General features: G+C 49.7%; 2 protein-coding genes across 2 annotated transcripts in view; both read right to left on the reverse strand.

The window, feature by feature from the left end:
- TPST2 (tyrosylprotein sulfotransferase 2) overlaps positions 1–2,763 on the reverse strand; it is a 50,925-nt gene extending 48,162 nt beyond the window's left edge. The window contains exon 1 of the mRNA XM_045081494.1: positions 2,643–2,763. The gene's annotated coding sequence lies outside the window, so the exon portion shown is untranslated. The remainder of the gene's footprint in view (positions 1–2,642) is intronic.
- A 2,260-nt stretch (positions 2,764–5,023) lies between these two features.
- Positions 5,024–17,876, reverse strand: CRYBB1 (crystallin beta B1). The gene is made up of 6 exons (XM_004766536.1): positions 17,822–17,876; positions 16,290–16,470; positions 14,477–14,595; positions 10,516–10,648; positions 7,400–7,542; positions 5,024–5,301 (listed from the first exon to the last, which is right to left on the reverse strand). The coding sequence occupies exons 2-6, from the start codon at positions 16,449–16,451 to the stop codon at positions 5,118–5,120; spliced, it is 741 nt and encodes a 246-aa protein (XP_004766593.1). The 5' UTR covers positions 16,452–16,470; positions 17,822–17,876; the 3' UTR covers positions 5,024–5,117.
- Between the last annotated feature and the right edge of the window lie 3,738 nt (positions 17,877–21,614).

Genomic DNA, 21,614 nt, shown 5'->3' on the forward strand with positions numbered 1-21,614 from the left:
AGACCCTTCAACAAGCATTCACGATAAAGTGGGCACCTCTAATTGGAGAAGAGAAAATGGGCAGATTTAACGTGAGCCAGGGAGGAAGGGCCAGGAGTGTTCACACTAAGTCCTGAAGCCTCAAAGAGTGTGCCAGTCACAGAGACCAGCAGGTACAAAGGCCCAGCAGGAAGCACCTTTCAAATGCAGACTTGTGAGAAGTACAGTGGACAGGATGTGGGGAGAGGGGGACATAGGAGGTCAGAGGGGTCTGCAGGGGCTGGATGCAGCAGGTGACTGTGGGAAGGAGTTAGGACTTTGTCTTGTAGCAATGGAGAAACAAGGAAGGTATTCCGTTATGGTTAGTTTTGCTTTCCACACAGATCCACAGAGCAGGACAGCAGGGAAGCTGCTCTGGAGGTTCTTGAAGTACTCCAGGGGAGGTGGCCAACCCAGGGTGGGGCCAGAGGCATGGAGGGAGTGTTCAGGATCCAGAAACATCTGGAAGACAGAGTTAGCAGATCTTGGTTTGGGGGCTAAGGAAAGGGACCGGATGATCAGGTTTCCAGGTTGGACCTTCTCCTATCAGCCCTCTGACTCAACAAGTCTCAAGCTAGCTGTCCCCTCCTTGAGGAAGCCTACGTGCCCCCCAGGAGGTCCTGAGGTGGCCACTGGCCCATGCCACCCAGGAATCTGATGTGACTTTGAAAGGAAATGAAGGATCTCATCCTGTCTGCTCCTCCAGTCTGTGAACAGCCAGGTGGGGGCCTTCTCTGTCTTCTCCCCCAACATTTTCCCCCAGCACTCAGGAGGCCATCAGCCAGTATTTGTCAGAAGCAGGAAGAATAAATGTAGCATAAATGTGATTCCAAAACTCCAGCTCTGACGTTGAGGAAGATGATGCTAATGATGATTCAGGGACTTGCTGTGCTTTAAGGTCCTTAATATGTGTTATATTCAAGTTGGTCCTTTATTCCTCCCAACAACCTGCTTACTCCCATTCTACAGATGAGGAAACAGAGGCTTCATAGGTTATTTGTCTTGATCACAGGCAACAGCTTGTAAATGTCAGAGCTGAGTTGCCAATTCAGGACAGTGGTGGGAGGAAATGGCCCTGCAGGGGACAGGAAGAAGCTAAAATAGAGAGGCAGGTTGTTTTCTCCAGCTGGAAGGACCTGCACCCCTCCTGGGTGGGTACCCAAGTTTCAGAAAGCACTCTGATATTACATAGCTGATCCAGATGCCTGGCTGTCATGACAACGAGGCTCTAAAGAGATGCTCACCGCTCTAGAAGTTCTTTGGGATACCCTGGCACAACATCCCTTTGCCAAAACTCGATTGCTATGCGTCCCTCAGCGTCTGGCTCTGGTCACCTCTTCTGGGTGGCCCTTCGACCCTCACAACTCCCTACCCCAACACACACACACTGCTGACTTGGAATCCGTACCCTGTTGCCCGGAACATGGTGGTTTGCCTTCTGTTGCGGTGGACGGGAGAGAACATTCCATAACCAAGGTGCTTTGTCTCCCCAAAGGCTCATGACTCTGAGATTCTTGAGCTGCGATCTGATGTTGGAATGTGATGCCATCCCAGCTGGCATGGCATTTGGAAGCCAGCCTTTAGGGCAAAGCTCCTGCGGGGTCAAAACTAGCAAAGAGAAGCCCCCCAGAAATCTGTGGGCACTGTAGCCATAGGGCCAAGTCTGGCTCCAGGGGTTACCTCCAGCACGGTGCCCATCAGCATGACTGAGAAAGTAAAAAACTCAGAGTTTCAGTCTCAAGATGAAACGTGTGACTTATCTTTAAGCTCTGAAACTCTATTCCTGGTGGTGAGACGCTCACATCTTGTTGGAAGTAGGACCCATGGCAGAAGAAACAGGTGCATAACTCTTATGTCCTTCTCCCTCCTGGCCTTTCTCCATGTTCCGGTCTTGGACTTGCTTGTACTTTGTATTTGCTCTTGTTTTTGATACATGATGTGTTTATTCATAAATTTGTTAATAAAAGTTAAATAGGGGCACCTGGTGGCTCAGCGTCTGCCTTTGGCTCAGGTCACAATCCTGGAGTCCTGGGATCGAGTCTTGCACTGGGTTCCCTGTTCAGCGGGGAGTCTGCTTCTCTCTCTCTCTGCTCCCCTCCTTCTCACCCGTTCTCCCCACCACCACCCCCACTCTCTCTCTCAAATAAATAAATAAAATCTTTTTAAAAAAGCTAAATAAAAGGGGTGCCTGGGTGGCTCAGTTGGTTAAGTGACTGGCTTCAGCTCAGGTCATGATCCTGGAGTCCTGGGATCTAGTCCTGCATCAGGCTCCCAGCTCCATAGAGAGTCTGCTTCTCCCTCTGACCTTCTCCCTTCTCATGCTCTCTTTCTCACTCTCTCTCTCTCAAATAAATAAATAAAATCTTTTTTAAAAAGCTAAATAAATGTATAGATATGACAACAAATCAAATATAAAATAATTACTTTGTTATTTCTGTCCTAGCTCTTGCTGGTTGGTCTTGCCAAGTGCTTGTCTCATGTTTTAGCACTGCTGACACTCACCTTGTTTGTAAGAAACACCCGTAAGAAAATGAGGGCTTTGACACCTTTCTTTGAGTTAGAGCAATCTGGAAAATCTAGATTCATAATCTGTATTCATAATACACGTAAATTTTACCACTCACCGATCCAGTGGATTTCTGTTCTGTTCGCCTTTTATGGGAATCACAAGATGGATATCCAGAAGAAAACAAAACACCTGCTATGTCCAAAAGAGTTCTTCCAAGAAGTATGAAATACAAATTCTAAGTGATCAGAAAGCAGTGGTGTTATATTTGAATAGAGAGTGTTTCTCTTTCCCTTTCTCTTTCTCATCAAATCAGGTATCTTGTGGTCCATGAGGCCTTGGAATTGGTTTCATGTGCACCATGTGACTGGAAGGCTTGACTCCACCTTAGTAGAATTTTAAAGCTGTACCAATAGACCTTGGGAATTGAGGATGGGAATCTATGTAGCTTGACTTGGGAGTCAGAGAATCAGGGAAGCTTAGAGATGAATTGCAGAATCTTATAGCATCATGGAATTTGGGAACCATGGAATCCCATGGTTAGACAGAATCTTGGGGCTGGTTGGACATTGGAGCTGCCTTTGTAAAGAACGGAACAAGTCTCAGGGAACAGAAGCCATTTGCCCAACACTTTGTAGCTTCTAACAGTAAGTCAGGGCAAACCCCCGTAGCTTCAGTTTCCTGCCTGGGGATCCCGTCTTCTAGTCCAAGACAGGAGAACCTGACTTCTAATGCAAGACACTGATCTTATTGGAGGGTGGAGGTGGAGAGAAGGAGGGTGGGAGGGAGAGGAAGCCTGCATGCCCCAGAGTTCAAGACCTTCTGAGTCAGGTGGTGCCTCAACTTTGAAGCTCAGCAAAACCACAGAGTGGGGTGTCATGAGGCCCCACCTTTCTTTCCAGCTTCATCTGCCCCGCTTCTGCCCACACAACCACCAAGCTAGTGCTCTCCATTTCAGTAAGCCTGGCCTGGCCTCACCACACACTCTCTCAACCTCTGTGCCTTTCCCATGGCACTCCAGGCCGGCCAGGTACAGCTGTGTAAGTTGGGCACAGCACAAGGGTATTGCATTCACACAGCAGACATATAAATTCTGGCAGATGGCAGTCAAGTGTCTTGAGGAAGAGGCATCTTTTTATCTTTTGTACAAAGGTGCCATGTGGGGTAGTAAGTTCCCTGCTGTTTGTTCTGCCTGGAATGTTATCTTTCCTCTTCTCTACCAAGCGAGTTCCTGTCCCATCCCTCAAGGCCCCCTCAAATATACCCTCCTCCATGACAACACCTTCCCTAGCCTTCCTGTGTGGATTAAAGTTTAATAACATCAATCAATAATAAGTGTTGATACAGGAGTCAATATAGCCTGGTACAGATTTCCAGAGAGCAGGCCATGTTCCACTTACAGTGAGACAGATGATTCTCAGTGGAACTTGGACCCAGGATTAAATAACACAGCATCAGATACAAGAAAATAATGCTCTTTTTAATCTTTTTTTATTATATCAGGGTAAAAACTCTGTTTGGAGCAAGCATGTCTTTCATATCTCTCTCCAACACTTGCTAATCACCATTTTATCAAAGAGCACGTGGGGAACAGGCTTAGAGCCTTCCGCAGGTGGTGGTGTCTGTTCGATACTTGGCCTTCTTAAAATTGTATTTACACAGTTGCTTTCTATCTGTGGAGTAGGATGCTGATTTTCCACTTCCTGTAGTGTTACAAAGCTTTATTTACAAATCAATGCCTCTAAGCACAAAACAGGAGGTCTATTAAAAAAAAATATATACACACACACACACACACACACATATATATATATATATATAGAGAGAGAGAGAGAGAGAGAGAGAGAGAAAAGAGAGAGCAAGAGAGAGAGAGAGAGTAAATAATACACCAGGTGTTAAGCTGAGAAGGCAAAAAATCATGAGTGTGCATGAAAGAGTAGAGTTTGAAACCACAGATTTGTTTAAGAGCGTGGGCTCAGCAGCCAGCCTGCCTAGGTTCAAATTTCAACTGGCTGTGTGACCTTGACCAAGTCACTTTCCCTCTCTGAGCCTCAATTTCTTCACCTGTTATATGGGAATGATTATAATACCCACCGCCTAGAGTAGTCCAAAAGGTACACTAAAAGAATGTGTGTAAAGAACTTTGCAGTACTTGCTGTTTTTATTACTAGCATACGTAATTATTAACACTGAGGATGGGGCGCCTGGGTAGCTCAGTCATTTAAGCACCTGCCCTCGGCTCAGGTCATGATCTCAGGGTCCTGGGATCGTGCCCTATGTTGGGCTCCCCATTCAGTGGGAAGCCAGCTTGGAATTCTCTCCCTCTCCTTCTGCCCCTTTGCCTGCATACATGTTCTTACACGCTCTCTCTCTAAACTAAATGGATCAATCTTAAAAGAAAAAGAAAAAAAAAAAAAAAAAGAACGAGGAAGTCACACGTCGGCAATGATGGGGGGGGGGAGGCCCAAAACTCACATCTATGCACAGATCCAAGAGACATTTTGGCTTTAGGAACTTTTATTTGCACGGGAAAGATGGGGAAACTGAGTCTGAGGGAGGGGCAGAGGGCAAGGGAGAAGAGGAAGGTATGGATTTACTTGGGGGGCTCGGCGGCCAGGACCGGGAAGCAGCCCTCACGGTGCCACTGCCTGTCGCGCAGGCGCCTCACAGCCTGCATCTGCGGCTGGAAGGCCCCCCACTCGTTCCAGTGCCGGAAGTCGCCGGGCTCCAGGAGGTACTGGTACCCACGGTAGCCGGGATATTGATAGCCGACCCAGCTGGGAGAGAAGCAAGAAGGACAGGGTGGAGACGGCCAGACTACCTGCCAGGGACCCGGACCCCAGCGCGGACGGGTCAGTTTTCCACCAGCAATCCTCTTTCCATCCTTTCTGGGCTCGGGTCACGGGAAGAGGGCGCAGCTCCTCTGTCCTGGCTTTGTCCCTTCCTGGGGCTTCCTACAGACCTCTCTAAAAGACGTTGGTTTCCCCTACTAGAAAGTGGGAGTGGTCACTAGGGCTAGTTTATTACGGGGCAGAAACGAGAAAATGTACCAGAAGCGCTTACAAATTATACGGGGTCTGTGCGTGTGTGCGCACAGGGTAGGGAGATCAAGGTGCATCTCACTGGTGGGGACCCGGGGTTTACAGAACAGGATGGGAGGGATGAGGATAGGCTTTGGGGATCACTTAGCCATAAGGCAGAGGAGGACCAGGAGCCTCCTTCCAAATAATGGTTTCCTTTGTATGTAAGTGAATTTATAAGTAGTGGTCAGGAACGCACATTCTGGTATCAGCCATACCTCGGTTCAGATCCTAGCTCTGCCTCTTGCTAGCTGTGAGAATCAAAGTGGAGGGCTTATCAGAACTCCAGCTTGCTGTCTGTGAAATGATGCTAATACACCTGTAGCATCGGTTTGTTACAAAGTTTCCCTGCTATTCACTGAGAATGAATTCGCATAGTGCTTGGGGGGTAGTTATCATGAATGATTCATTTCTGACTTCTGCCATTGTCTGTGCTGGGAGGGTCTGTCCAGGCCTTTCCCACACACTGCCTCCCCGTTTTTCAAAGTGGGCTTTAAGTTCTAGCCCCCTCAGATAAACCTCTGACCTGCCCTCCACTCCAGCCTGCGTATCCAGATCCCAGAAACCTCCCGTCCTCCTCTGACCTGCTGTGTGGACCATCTCTGACCCAGTGTTGCCAGACATAATCTCATGGGGATATGTGGGCCTCCCTGCTGAGCTGAGTGAGCTCCCTGAAGGCAGGAATTGAGCCTTGTTCATTCCTGCCTCCCCCAGTGTCCTGGTACATTGCTGGGCTTACAGGCCATGCTTAGCAAATTTCATGCGGGCTTCAGGGAAGAAGAAAGGCCAAGCAAAAAGCTTGTCTGATGCTGTTACAGGAACTCAGAGTTTGGGTGAGAGACAGAAGCCCTATATTTGACTGCAGGAGACCAGGAGTGTCTGGCACGGTTTATCAGAGGTACAGGACCTCCTCGGGGCATCCAGTCCTCCTCTGTGTTCTCAAAGAAATGAGGTCTCGGGGCTCTGTTTTGAAAGCTTCAAATCTGAAGAGTTTGGACAAAAGACGCTTTTCGATCAGGGAGTCTGATGTGCCCATTGAGCAGATGGGAAATATGAGGCACAGAGACGGGCACAGGGCTCACCCAGGTCTCACAGTACCTCGGTGATTGGTCAGTGCCCCTGCATGCACAATCTTGTCTCTCAGAAATCACTCTGCTCGGGGTGCCTGAATGGCTCAGTGAGTTAAAGCCTTTGGCTCAGGTCATGATCTCAGGGTTCTGGGATCAAGCCCCACATCAGGCTCTCTGTTCCAAAGAGAACCTGCTTCCTCCTCTCTCTCTGCCTGCCTCTCTGCCTACTTGTGATCTCTGTCAAATAAATAAATAAAATCTTTAAAAAAAAAAAAAAAAAGAAAGAAAGAAAAGAAAAGAAAGAAAAAAAGAAAGAAATCACTCTGCTCATTTCCCCAGAGGCTCTGGATTTCCCTGAGTATGGTCTTTCCTGAACACATATAGACTCATGGACCTGTATCCAGTCTGCCTGTATCACTTTTTTCTCCAACCCCAAACTGGGTCTAGAAGTGTTTATTCTCTCCACCTTCCGTCTTTTTAGAACCAGTTGCCGGGTTGTTTTTTTTTTTTTTTTCCATTGGCATGTAATTCGTCAAAGTACAAATCCACTCTCCAGAGGAAGAAAGTTCTGTGGGTGGAATCCCAGGCACCAGCCCTGGGAGAATTTGGGAGTAGCCATGTGGCCTTTTCCTATGCACCCGATGTTATATCCTATAAGGAGAACAGCCTTTGAGTCTGTCTGGGCTTGCCGCAGAAGCCAAGGGCCTGGCTGGAGGGGTGCTTACGTTCCACTGGAGACCTTCACGCTGCCCACCCGGTCACAGAAGCCATAGACCCAGAGACTGGGCACGTCGTCCTCCTGGATCTCCATGGTGTTGCCCTTGAAGTTGGCACCTTCAAACAGGCAGATCTTGTGCTCCTGGGAATCCTAGAGAAAAAGAGACTCGGTCAAGCATATGAAGTATGAATGGGGCAAAGAGAAGTAACTTTGAAGGGCCTCGTGGATGTGGAGAGAGAGAGAGCTGAGTCCGCTTGGGTCACCGTGGGACTTGCCCAGGATTGCCACTGTGCAGCCTGGAAGGGCCCTTCTCATCTGGGGAAAGGGGATAGCAGCCTTGATTCTATGGCATTGTCATGAGGATTAAAATCAAAGTAATCCATACATTACCCTTAGCACAATGCCTGGCATATGCCAGGTGCTACCAAACCATTTATGCATTATTGGTATCACTATGGCCAGAGAGGCAGAGACTCAGAGAGGTCAGGATTTTTGATCGACGTCACATAGCCAGTGAGAGGCAGAACCTTTCAGGGAAGCATTTCATTCCTCCCCTCCCCTCTTGCATCCTTCTCCCTTGCGGTCCCTGGGCCACAGTCACAGGTCTTTTCCGGTTCCTCTACACCTTGTTCATCCATGCTTCAGGGACAACGGAACTCACTTTGCAGTGGAGACGCCTTCTAGGCTTCCTGTGGCTGACTCCATTCTCCTTCTCCAGGAGCTGGCTTCCCTGAGCACCCCTGGACTGCTTCCACCCCCCCCTCCCACCCCCATCAGAGCCCTACTCTCCTTTCCTGCTTTCCCAGCACTTGACATGGCCCCTGTGCAGCATGGGCACGAACTTTGTGCTTATAGATTGATTTCTGTGATTAAGTTTTCAGCAGCTGCCTCCCGGGAGAGCGGGTACTTTGCCTGTCCCATGGAGAGTCATGTACCCAGAGCGTGCAATGGAGCCTCGCAGGAAGAGCTCAACCCACAGTGGTTTGAATGCAAGACTATAAATGGAAGATGGTCAGAGGAGACATCTGTCTAATTTCCCAGGAGCCAGTGCTGGGAAGGAAGGAGTCAGGAAACCCAGCAGGGAGGGAGGAGCTGCCCAGGGAAGAGATAGATAACGGTGGCCTACAGCAGGGCAGTGGCTGGGATGGAGAGGAGAGGCCTGCTCTCAGGCCTGGCTACGCAGAGACTACCTGCTGGACATGAAAAAGATACCAGTGCCTGGGACCCAGCCCCAGACATTCCGACTTAATTGGTCTGGGGTGGGGCCCAGGCGCTGGATTTGTTTTTTCCTAGTTACATATTTTAGGTAAGCGAATATGTCCAATCGATTATAATTTCAATATGCAACCAATATAGCAACATTAACCAGCTAGTTATATTCTTATTTATTTTTCACTGTGTATTCAAACCCTGGCACATCTAAGTGCACTTCTCTATTCAGACTAGTTATGGTTTAAGCTCTCAACAGTCCCATATGGCTACTGCCTACAGTATTGGACAGTAAAGCTCTGGAGGCTTCTGAAAATGCCCTGACTGGCCTGTCCTCCAAACAAGCTTTGTTGACAGATATTGCCTTTAAACCATTGACTAAGAGATAAATCTATGAATTCTTTTCTTTTCCTTTTTTTTTTTTTTTTTTTTTGAGAGAGAGAGAGCATGCACAAGCATCGAGCATGGGGAGGTGGGGGAGGGATCAGAGGGAGAGAGAGAGTCTTAAGCAAACTCCACACCCAGCATGGGAGCCAGATGTGGGGCCAGATGTCACGACTCTGAGATTACGACCTGAGCTGAAATCAACAGTCGGATCTTAACTGACTGAGATACCCAGTCACCCCAAGATGAATCCATAAATTCTTACAAAGGGTTCATTATAGCCTGATAACTGAGTCCCAAATTCTGAGAAATACATCGGGAATGCTGTGGTTGAACAATCCATTAAGATAAGTTTGGTAAAACCAAAACAGTTGGCATCATGGACATTCATGAATGTTCTTTATGGAAATTCCTATCATGGGGGCACTTGGGTGGCTCAGTCAGTTAAGCGTCTGCCTTCAGTTTGGGTCGTGATCCCAGAGTCCTGGGATTGTGCCCCGAATCTGGCTTCCTCCTTGGTGGGGAGTCTCCCTCTTCCTCAGTTGCTCCTCCTGGCTTGTTTCTCTCTCTCTCTCTTTCTCTCTCTCTTTCAAAATAAATAAATAAAATATTTTTTTAAAAAAAAGGAAATTCCCATCATGGAGGCAAAAGTTGGTTATCACTGGAAATCAACCCTAGTGAATGAAGACATAGCTGGCTCATGAGTCGTAATCAGCACAATTCTGAAAAAACAAAAACAAAAACTGAATTTCTTAGGGATAACACCACTGAGCCACTGATCTTGGCTTTGAGTCTTCTTTAAATTATACCATTTAATTCAGTTAAATATTATAAAGGAACTCACTCAGTATATTGTCTTAACATCATGAAGTTTAAGGCGCCTTTCTACAATATCAGTCTTCTCAGCACCCACACAAGCTTGAACCTGCATGTTTGATGTGTTGGATAAGCACTGGGATTTTCAAAACCTCTTAGGAGGGTCTAATGTGCAGTCAGGAATTAGAAACATTCCACAAACAGAAGCAAGGGAGACACTGAAGTTTCTAGCTCTGACTGCTGGGGTATGGACTCTCAAAAACAGCAGGGAATGGGGAAAAAAGCAGGGTTCATTTTTCTCACTTGTCCAGGGCTCCTAGCAGGGGCTGGATTCCAGGGCCATCTTAGGAATCAATGAACAGAGCACCTGGGTGGCTCAGTGGGTTAAGCCTCTGCCTTCAGCTCAGGTCGTGATCCCAGGGTCCTGGGATCGAGCTCCGCATCAGGCTCTCTGCTCGGCAGGTAGCCTGCTTCCCCCTCTCTCTCTGCCTACTTGTGATCTATCTTTCTGTCAAGTAAATAAATAAAATCTTAAAAAAAAAAAAAAAAAGGATCGATGAGCACCAGAGCCCAGCGCCCTTGGCCGTCACGCCACCCTGCCTGCCATTCCTCCTCCTTTCTCCTGCTTGTCCCACATTCTCTCACCTGCCATCACACCTGACACCTGCTCCTGCCCTCCCCATTGATCCCCAGGACCGGCTCAGAGCCACTCACCATCTTGATAGGCCGGAAGGACATGAGCCTGTCACTGCGGTAGCTGCTTGACCACGTGTCCCAGCGCGGATACTCGCCCTTCTCCAGGACAAACATCTCTCCCCGGAAGCTGGACTGCTCAAAGGCGACCCAGCTGGATGTAAGAGGGATGGATAGAATGATAGGGGGGCCGGGAGGAGTAAAGGCAAGAAGGAGAGAAACCATCAGCGGAAGCCTTCCCCACACCCTTGCAAGGCAGCCCCAAGACCAGTGGGTTTGACCGTAGGCTAGGTTACTTACTGGCTGTGTGACTATGGGCAAAGGATTCTGCCTCTCTGAGCCTTGGTTTCTTCAACTAACATGCCTATTTTTTTGGAATTGGTCGAGGATTAAATGAGATAGTGTGTGTCATTATGTAAGCAAAATGTTTCCCCAGTTGTGAGATTCTCATCATTTAAGTACTCCAAGAACCTGGAGTAATAAAATAGACATAAGAAGACAATTTTATTTTAAACCTGATTACAGCTAGGAGAAAGTCTCTGTTGGATGCTGATGGACCTTTGACACTCGCTAGCCTCTCTTTCTGTAACAAGGCAAGAACAGCTGCCTGCCCAGAGCCTTAAGCAGACAACGGTATAATAGCCTGGTTTTATGTTTGTTGCATTCATTTTTTATGGATACCTGTTACTTATTGCAAGGGATGCTGACTTTCTATTTGTGCAAGTGATGTAAAGGTTCTTTAAAAAATGTATTTATTTGTGTTCAAAGGGTCACTTAAAATGAAATACATTAAATAAATAACAGTCCTGGAAATTCAAGGGTATGGGGAAAGTCGATACAGGTGCCTGAATCCTATGTTTGATAAGGACTGGCTTGGAATACGGAACCCACGTGGTAATTGCTATGGGGGCAGTTAGAGGGAACTGGTAGTAACAGCCAACTCTCAGATAACTCTGTGAATTAAATGTGACTGCGTTTGAAGCTGTTCAGTCCTCTAAGAGAACTGATTACAAGTTTGAAGTCAAATGGGGCTTTCCTGGCTTTCCCAGTGCAGCCTCATTAAGGATGGGAAGTGAACTTGTGTTAAAGGGACCCCCTGGTCCTGGGGAAGTTGATGAGAAGTTTGAGGTAAGCTTTGCTTTACATGCATTCAGGAGTTCTCAGGGAACAAGAGAAACACTGACATTAGTATTGTCTCCTTGAGAGCTTCCTCAACCCAGAAGTAGGTGGGGGATGAGCTGCCACCATGGTCTGAAACATAGTGAGTCCCAGGAGCATCAGGCCTTTGTCTGAGGAGTGAGCCAACCTGCCCTGGAGTGACAGACTTGAAGATGGAGTTGTGCTCCTAGAATAGAGGGGAATCTGCCTCAGCCCCGCTTGATCTGGAGTAGACAAGAAAAGGAGGGAAGGAAGGAAGGAAGGAAGGCGGGAAGAAAGGAGGGAAGGAAGGAAGGGGTAATGGTTGAGTGGATGGGTAGATGAATGGATAGGTAGGGGGTTGGGTGGGTAGGCAGGTAGATGCGTAAAAGGACAGATGGCTGGGTGGATGGATGGATAGAGGGAAGGAGGGAAAGTAGGAAGCCGATGGATGAATAAATGAAAAATGAATGGTTGGAAGGATGGATGGACAGACGGATGGAAAAATGAATGGTAAGTAGATGGAGGATGGATGGATGGATGGATGGATGGATGGATGGAGTGAGTAATGGTTGAGTGGATGGGTAGGTGAATGGATGGAGAGGTGGGTGGATAGGTAGATATATAGATGCATAATAGGAATCTGGATGGATGGATGGATGGCTAGAAGGAAGGAGGGAGAGCAGTAAGCAGATGGATAAATAAATGGAAAATGAATGGATGGATGGATGCATAAACAGATGGATAAATGAATGGTAAGTAGATGGATGATGGATGGATGGGTGGGTGGATGGGAAGGAAGTCTTGGAAAATGGTGCCAGTCAGGAGATAAGAGCATGGACTCTGGAAACAGACAGACCTAAGTTCTAATTCCAGCTTATCATTTATTTGCTGCATGACTTTGGGCAAGCCACTCAAACTCAGTAAGTCTCAGGAGATGGGAGGAAAGATGACATGTACCTTGTTAGGAGGTTATGAAGGTCTAAAAAGGAATGCACATAGCAAGTCCAGTGCAGAGAAAGCCCAATGAATACTATCTTTGATGGTTAAAAAGGGAGGACAGCTGCTGGAGGTCCGAATTTATGGAAGGACAGATACTGATCTTGCCACCCTGCCCACCTCTCCCCAAATTCAGCCCTGTCATAACTCTGGGAGTCATAACACCCAGTGAGAACCTGTTATAAGAATGAGGAACTGTAAATATTTCTTTCAACATCTTTTCTCCTCTCCTATAGCTCCCTGGAGCCTTCTGAGCAAGGAGAGAAGTAGGGCAGGGATATTAAGTTACGGATATGGAAACCGAGCCTCAGAGGGGTAAAGTCACCAGCAAAGGTCCTGGGATGCTGTCAGGGGTCAGGATGAAGGCTCCTAAGTTTCACGCCCTGCCCCTTTCCCCACTTCTGGGTTGAGGGCACCCCTCCCCCTCCCTTCCCCTGCCCACCTCACCCTCTCCATCCTTGTTCTACTGCAGTCTCTCCCACAGCCCTGAGGGGCCTGACACAGACCCAAGGCTGTGTGACACTGACCACAGCCCCTGTTCTCTTTCCTATGGCGCAGCCCCAGAACACACACTGAAAACCAGCTGCTTCTTTGCTGGAGGAGAAATACTCTGGGTTTGAGTCACTGTCACCAAAAAAAGCCCCAAAACCCAAATTGGCCACATCCGCAGCTTCTGTTCCCAGCTGGGCTTTGGGGCTGGGGGTGGGGCTCAGACTGTGTTGACCAAACTGGGTTGGGGGTGGGCGCAGGAGGCAAAAGGGCGTCCCTCCCCACCACCGACCCGTGGACCAGGGTGACTTGGTTGAACTCATAGGACAGTGGAGAGGGTAAACAGTTGTCCCTGTCACTCGCTATGTTGGGACACTCACAAAGGGCCAGGCCCATGCTGCCTTATCTCCTCCAGGCCTTGGCATAATCCAGGGGAGGTTAGTGGGGACCATTAGTCTCCCCATTTCAGAGATGAGGAAACTGAGGCTCAGAGACTGTACAAGGTGACTGAGGGAGTTAAGACTAGAACTCAGGCCTGACTGACTTCAAAGCCCATCTCTGCGCTTTGTACTGCAGGCCCACGTTGCTGGGCATATAGGAGGGGCATAGCCTTTGGGGGTTTGAGGCCGGTGAGACAAGAGGCTAAAGGGCCATGTGGGTCTTGTTCTGTGCGCTGACATCAGCCCACAGGGGTTGGAGCTGGTATAGCCACTTTGTGCAAGGGACAAGTGCTCCTGCTTTACATGGGGGTCCCTAAGGCCCAGAGAAGCCCAGAGAGGCAGGGGCAGGCAGTGGAGTAGCACTGTGGATGACAGGATTGACCTGAGTTGATTCCAGGCTCTGCCACTTACCACTGCATCTAAGCCTCTGTTTCCCCAACTGTCAAATGGGCATAAGAATAGTCCCTGCCTTACACAGCGATCATCTAGGTAAGGCCCTTGGTCAGTGTCTGGCACCTTGTGGGTGTTCAACAGAAGCTTATTATTTCTTGTAGGGCTGCTTGATGCCCAGGAGAGGGGTCAGCTTATGGGTCCTTGGCCGTCTGGTCTCCTCCTGCCCTCAGCGCCTCAGGTTTCCTATAGAGAGATAGCATTTCTCCCCCAGAATCATGACTCCCTGAGTGTAACCTGATGCTGACCAAATTCCCTCTCTGAACCTCAGTTTCTCTATCTGTAAAATGGGAAGGGGAATAATACCTCTTCCTGGGTTTGAAGTGAGGACTGGAAATGATAGATGTGCTTCGGCTAACACAGTGGTGGGGCAAGCAGCAGGTGCCCAGTGCATGGCCACTGCTGTGTTTCCTTATTATTATTTTACCCTGGCACTGGGAACGTCCCCCCCCCCGCCCCACACTCACGGTCCCGACGTGACAATGAGGCTGCGCACTCGGTCAAAGCCACGGTCTCCCAGGTTCAAGCACTCCCCAGAGAATTCTACACGACGGCCCTGGAAGTTCTCCTGCTCGAAGACCACCAGCTGCAGGAGAGAGAATATCCCCATCCCCAGGGGAAAGGAGTGTAGAGTGTGGGGGGGTACACTTCCCATCTGGAGAGGCTCCAGGCCAAGACTTTGTTAAGTACCTACATAAATAAAAGCAGATCATACAAGAGTGGGCCATGAGCGAAATTCTGGGAAACAGTCCTGTCCTCCCTCCCTTCCACTTCTGAGCTTAGGGTCTGCACCATCATTAAGGACTGATGGCCCGTCCTTCCTTCCTTCGTTGGTTCCTTCCTTCCTCTGCTGTTCCTTCTTCCTGGAGTGCCCTCTCCACCATACATCCCCACCCTGGAGTTCATGTTCCCTGTCCTGCTCCAGGCTCAGATGTCACCTCCTCCAGGAAGTCTTCCCTGATGCTCTTGCCCCATGTGGGCTTGGTTGAGTGCTCTTGCATGGTGCTTAGCCTGCTATTATTAGCACAAGTAATAGTCACTGCTGCTTTGCTTCCGGGTCTCTCTCTATGCACCCCCTCTCCCCCTTTATTCAACCTCCAACGACCAAGGGCTCCTCCAGGGCAGGGTGTGGGGTTGATCTAATTCTGCACTTCCAGCCTTGGCCTCAGTATCTGCCATAGAGCTGAGGCTCAGAAAACACTCGCCAGTCTACCTGCCTCAACCTGGGGGCCTCTGCATTGAACCTGGGCTAATCGCTGCTTCACTGAGCCTCCACTGTATTGGGTTTTCACATCTGCTTGTTGTCCCAAGTTGGGAAAACCTTGCCACTCACGTCAACTGAGGCAAGTGCCTTTCTTCTCCAGACCTCAGTTTCCCCAGCTCTACCAGGAGGAATTCCACATACTCTTGACCTAGCACTTTGCTCCTACACTTGTCCTTCCAAGAGGACTTCTGGTGGGTGGGCCTCAGGAGATGTAGATAAGGACATCCTGGCCACAGCATGCTCCACAGCAGAGCTAAAACCCACCCGATGGTCCCATTCTGAAGTATCAGACAGTTGCCAACACGACTGACAGAATTAGCAATCTCGTAGTAGGTGAAAAGGAAAGATTAAAACCCAGAATGATTGCATATGGCGTATTTCAAGAAGTTTAAAAACGTGTAAAACGCCAATAAAGGAATTTCTTTCAAAGGAATACTGTGTAAAAATGCACGCAGGTGGATGGCGGGGAGAGGTGACAGTGGCAGTTGCCTTGAGTAGGGGAGAGGAGTGGTGGGCTCATGGGGGAGACTTCAGGGTTAGAGGGTGTTTACCGGGTTCTGGCTTTTAATGGGGGTGGGAGTGAGTTTGCAGGCAACTGTTATATATTAGTCAAGGTTAAATACAAATGAGTGATTAATGAAGTAATGAAACGACAAAAGCCAGTCAGGTGTGGACCCCGTGGGAACTTGTCCCTAACCCAGCGTTGTGATATGACCCCAGCTCTGAAACCAGACCAACCTCAACCCCAGGGACTGGGGAAGTTCTTTCAGTCCTCTCTGCTTTGAAGAATTTTCAGGAAGGTCTGAGGCCACCTGCTGCTCCTAGAGTACCTCTGGGGAGGGCTGGTGGTTTCTCACTTTTGAGAAACTCTGAGCACAGGCTGGTGCAGGCTGGCTGGGTGGCCCAAGTGGAGAGGGAGGAGGGAAAGGGGAGGGGAAGAGCAGGGAAGGGGAGAGGGGAGCAGAGGGGAGGACGTGCAGGGGTGGAGCCCATCCCCTATACCTCAGGGTGTGTACCTTGTAGCTGCCAAGAGGGAGGTCCCCAGCTTTGGTCGTTGGCACGGAGGCTGGGGCCAGGGCGGGGCCAGGGGCAGGTCCCGTGGCCGGGGTGCCCTTCCCCTTCCCATCAGGCCCTGGGTTCACAGCAGCCGTAGCGGAGGCCTTCACAGCCTGAGACATGGTCCCCACCTGCAAACCCCTATAAAGAAAACTTTGGCCTAGGTCACTCAGGGATGGCACCCTCAAGCTGTCCCCCACTCTCACATCCCACCACTAGGTGTTTGCAGCCTCCTTTGAACTCATTTTCTCTCTTCTCTTTCTAAAATTGTGATCTAGGGACCATGCATCCTTGAAATGCCTTCCTGCCGGTCCTTCCACCAGCCACACCTTCCCTTCCATCCCTGTTCCCCGCTCTGTTCTTCCTTTGCGTCCCGTAGCTGTGCACACCGCTTACCGTCGTTTCTCTGTTGGTGTGATACCAATCAGCCCCACCAGGTTAACAACAACATGATCGCTCTGGGAGTTTTTAGGGTACACCAGGCTTGTTAACGCCTATGAGTGAAGGCTGATGTCACTCAGTGAGTGCCATGGCGTCCCCTCTGAGCTCAGAGAGGGGAAGTGACCCACCCAAGTGCACACCGCTGCTCAGAGTGAAGATTTGGGTTTCGACCCAAGCAGATGGACCCAGCAATCTGGTTATTAATCACTCTGACGTTTCCTTATTCCGATGAATCCACCCCTCGGTCCCCAGCACTTGGCCCAGCAGCATCTCCTGTAGGAGATTCTCCAATGACACCTGTTCAGGGGATGAATGCATGCTGGATCCTGACTCTGTTCCCTCTGGCGTAGTCCAGGAATGGGTGTGTGGATGCAGACACAAGCCTGGGACTGGGGCATGAAGGGGGAGCCAAAAGGAAGGATTCAGTGTTGGGGGTTTTCTGAAATGGGCACCACGACTGCATGGGTGCTGGCTGGAGAGGGCTCTGGTCAATGCGTCTAGTTCCTCATTGTTTTGGGGGCGTGGACGCTACTAAGTGAAGAACATCTTGTCCTGGGCCCCCCTTTCATTTTGGAGACAATTTCTGGGGATTTGAGGATTCCCGGGCAGCACAGATGGAAACCCTCTGGTCCAGCTGACTCCTGAACACTTTCTGTAAGAAGAATCTCGTCCTCCCCCACCTCCCCTGAGGACTGTAGTTTCTTCGCTGTGCTCTGCCCACCCTGGGCAAGTCAGACATCTGCACCACATCTGTGACTTGCAAGCTCTTGCTTACCCCCCCAACAACTCCTATGTCCTTCTGTGAATCAACATTCCCTTGAATTGGCAGTTGGCTTCCTTCCTTCCTGGGGATGTTGATGTTCTCTCCCTCTCTCCCTCTCTCTCCTCACTCCCTCTCTTCCTCTCTCTGCTTACTTTTTTCTCCCCCCCCCCCCCCCGCCTTTCTCTCTCTTCTGTTATGGTTCTCTCCTGCTCCCCCTCTCTCTGCCTCCCCTCTCCGCTTTTGTCCCCTCCCCTGGGGCTCTCAGCAGCTGCTGGGTCCCCTTCTTACCTGGGGACCTGCTACTTCCTGCTGAAGGACAGGCAGGTGGTCAGGCGGGCGGGCTGGTGCATTGGGTGACTGGGGACCGACCCCCCATTTTATAGTCTGGCAGACACCAGGGCCCATGGTCTGTGGCATAAAGCAGGAGCTGGCTCAGCACATTCGGGGCAGGGAGAGGCCCCTGGGGCCCTGACCTTGCCTGGGTTACTGTGGAGGGCAGCACTTTCCATTGTGAGCCCAGCTCGCACAGCAGAAACCCTGGCCAGCTGCCACTCCACCTTGCCCTGGGCCTGGCCCCTAGCCAGAGGCCTGTCTCTAATACCCCAGCTGTGCTGGGCCCGCGGGGTCCCAATACTGGGGAGCTCCAGGGGGTGGGATATTTGGGAGATAAGGAGCACAGCAGATCGGAAGATGCTTTGTAAGGGCAGACGTGAGTGTGATGTTAACAGCCCCACCTGCTGAGTGTTCGAGTTTGCAGCTGCAGACACGCTCTACCCACTACATAGTCTTGGTCAAGCCCCAGGGTGACCCACCTTATTTGGTACTTTTAGTGCCCATTTCACAGATGGGCCAAGTGAGCTTTCTGACGGAGAGATCAGAGCCAGGAACTGCCCCCACAGGCTGGCCTGGGGAGCCTGTCTGCTTCATTCTCATGCTATCTGACCTTGGCTCTGGCCTGACTTTCTGCCCCAGGTATAGAAGTCAGGATAGAGGCGTGGGGTGGGGGGGCTGTGTTCAGATGAGTTGAATGTTCAAAGCCCGAGTCCTGTTCCTCTACCCATATTAGGCCCAGATCCTTCCCCTGCTCTTCCCTGACCTGCCTGTAGAAACTCCCCTCCACGCCCTGACCCCAGGGACAGAGCTGGTGGTTGGGAACATGCCTGGCCATCTCAGAACTTCCTTGGGGAAGCTCCGAACCCCATTTTTTGTGCTCTGCTGGACCCTAGCACCGAGCATGGGGCCTGGCACAGAAGGCACCCTCAACCAATTTGGGCAGACTAAGCGGTTCTGCCAGTGGAACCTGGGGTCCAGGGGGAGCAAGGGGAACCAGGATTGGGGGGAGAGAAATAGGGTGACTGGCTGGGAGAAGTGGAGAGCCACAGAGAAATAGAGAGGATGATGGAACTCGAGCAGGAGGAGAGACGTGCAGTGTAGGGGAGGAGACAGAGGAGACGGAGAGACAGAGGGAGCAATAAAAACTCAACAATGGAACGGACACCAGGAGTCTTCTCATCCAATTCTTGCCTTTCACAAATGGAGAAACTGAGGCCCTGCTGGAACAGGTGACTTCTCCAAGGTCCCACAGTAGAGTTGGGGGAACTGTTGGGCCAGATCTGCCTGCAGTCTGGTGTCCCTACCCACAAGTGGTGGTGGCAGCATAGGTTCCTGCCTCTTCCGTGGGGGTCCCAAGACCTAGCCCCCTACAGAGCCCAGCTCTGCCTTGAGATCACCAGGGCCTGGGCCCAGCTCTGCCGTGTGCTCCTGCACCCCCACCCAGCACACCCTCACTTCCCAGCCTCCCCCTTAGCCTTTCATCCTAGGCCAAGGCCCGGGAGGGGGGCAGGAAACACAGGATGGGGCAGCCACTGGAACAGGGGCCAACATGCCTGTGGCTGGGGGGCGGGCACCCACAGGTCTGGGCTTTAAGGCCAGGCTGTCTGGAGCAGTTCCATGTCCCCCGTGGCCATGGGCTGCCTGCCAAAGTGTGGGGGCAGAGGTAGTGGCTGACCACCCCCAGGCTGGGTGACTACACCCTGAGCATTTTACTGACTTGGGTCCTGTCATCCTCACTACGAGGGGACATCTCTGGGATGAATCTCATTTGCAGATGAGGAAACCAAGGCAAGTCCTTTCCTCTGCTCTCAGCTTTGTTAGCTCCTCCATGAAACAGAATCAGGAGTCACATTCTAAGTTCTGAAACTTAGCTCTTGAAAATGATGCACTCCTGCTTTTATGGGAAGACTTGTTTACTGGTATTTTTTTCAGCTACAATTGTAGCTGAAATTGACACATAACACTGTATAAGTATAAGATATACAATGCATTGATTTGATACATGCATGAATTATAAAATGATTACCACCATTGTATTAGCTACATCCTCCCTCCTACCACAGTCACTGTATCTCCTTTGTGGTTGAGAACACTGAAGATCTCCTAACAACATTCAAGTACACGATGCCGTATTATTAGGGATAATCACCATGTTGTACACTATTATATCCCCAAACTTCCTAATTTTCTAACTGGGAGCTTGTCACCTCTGAGCAACATCTCCCCATTCCCCCCACGCCCAACCCCTGAAACATCATTTTACGCCCAGTTTCTGAGTTTGTCTTTTGTAGATTTCATATAGAAGTGATATGAGACAGTATTTGTCTTTCTCTGTCTGACATAGTTAACTTAGCATAACGCCCCTGAGGTCCATCTCTTTTAATGCAAATGGAAGAATTTTCTTCTTTCTCATGGCTAAGTAATATACATATGTAGGTATGTATACATGTCTGTATCACATCTTCTTTATCCTTTCGTCCATAGATGCACATTTAGGTCCTTCCCATATCTTGGCTATTGTGAATAACACTGCAATTAACATGAAGGCACAGATATCTTAATAGTAATCATTTTTATTATTAGCAACCATGATGACAATGAGAGGGCACATAATGCTTTCTGTGTTTCAGGAGCGGTTCCGAACAGAAAGTGCTTTTCGTGTGTAATTCACATTTATCCTCACATTTATCCCCAATCTCTTAGGCTAAGCCCAATTTATTTATTTTCTTTATAGCCATTTTGTACACGAGGAGACTGAAGTTCAGAGAGATTAAGTCACACGTTTGAAGTTCCCAGTCAGCAAAGTGGGATGCAGACCCAGGCTGCCTGGCCTCTAGCCTTTTACCTTCAGGGTAGCCTTTCATCAGAGTCATGATTTGACAAGGCTGCATGTCACCAGCCCAGGAGGGAGCTAATATTGCCATCTTACAGGCCAGGAGCTGAGATTAGACATCCTCCAGGTCGCTCAGATATTAGGAGGCAGGCTGGACTCTACCCACAAGAGTGGTCTTGTTTCCAGCCACACTCTTTCCTCTTGGGTCAACCCCAAGGGTAGGAGTGTAGGGAGGGTGTATTCAAAGTGAGTTTTACAAACCCGGGATACCTGACAGGTGTACTACTGTTTACACAATACGTTCACACCCACCCACTTCTTATTCTGCCTACAGAACCATCTGGAGTCCTTTTTGAATTTTATGGGTCCTGGAGACCCTGGCTAAGCCTACCTTTCTTGCCAGGCCCCCTCCTGCAGGGTCCCTGAACTCCAGCCAACTGGGCTACCAGCTCTTTCTCATACATACACCCCATGTTCCCACCTCCACACTTTTGCTTAGAAAAAACACTCCTTACATCTCACTTTGTACACATCCTCCTTACCCTTTGGAGACAGTCTAGGTTAAATGCCACTTCCAGGGGCACCTGGTGGTTCGGTCAGTTAGGCATCTGACTCTTAATTTCAGCTCGGGTCATGATCACAGGGCCGTGGGATGGAGCCCCGCGTCAGGCTCTGTGCTCGGTGCAGAGTCTGCTTGTCCCCTGTCCTATTGCTCCTTCCCCCACCCCCACTCATGTTCACTTGCCCTCTCTCTCTCTCTGTCAAATAAATAGATAAAATCTTTCAAAAAATAAATGCCACCTCCAACACAAAGCCAACCCTGATTGCCCCTAGTGGAAGAGGGTGGCGTGTGGCATTTGTGAATGCATTCTCTGTGCCAGGCATGTTACATAACCTAACAACAACCCCATGATG

This window comes from Mustela putorius, unplaced genomic scaffold (assembly GCF_011764305.1).
Source record: "Mustela putorius furo isolate JIRA1106 unplaced genomic scaffold, ASM1176430v1.1 tig00000578_pilon_pilon_pilon, whole genome shotgun sequence".
Classification (NCBI taxonomy): Eukaryota; Metazoa; Chordata; class Mammalia; order Carnivora; family Mustelidae; genus Mustela; species Mustela putorius.

What these genes read in the sequence shown, in the direction of transcription:
- CRYBB1 (XM_004766536.1), bottom strand. Translation starts at nt 16,451, where the DNA reads ATGTCTCAGGCTGTGAAGGCCTCCGCTACGGCTGCTGTGAACCCAGGG. An exon ending in TCCCTCTTGGCAGCTACAAG is followed by an intron (nt 14,596 to 16,289) that starts GTACACACCCTG and finishes TCTCTCCTGCAG; the next exon opens with CTGGTGGTCTTCGAGCAGGA. An exon ending in GTGAAGGTCTCCAGTGGAAC is followed by an intron (nt 5,302 to 7,399) that starts GTAAGCACCCCT and finishes CTTCTCTCCCAG; the next exon opens with CTGGGTCGGCTATCAATATC.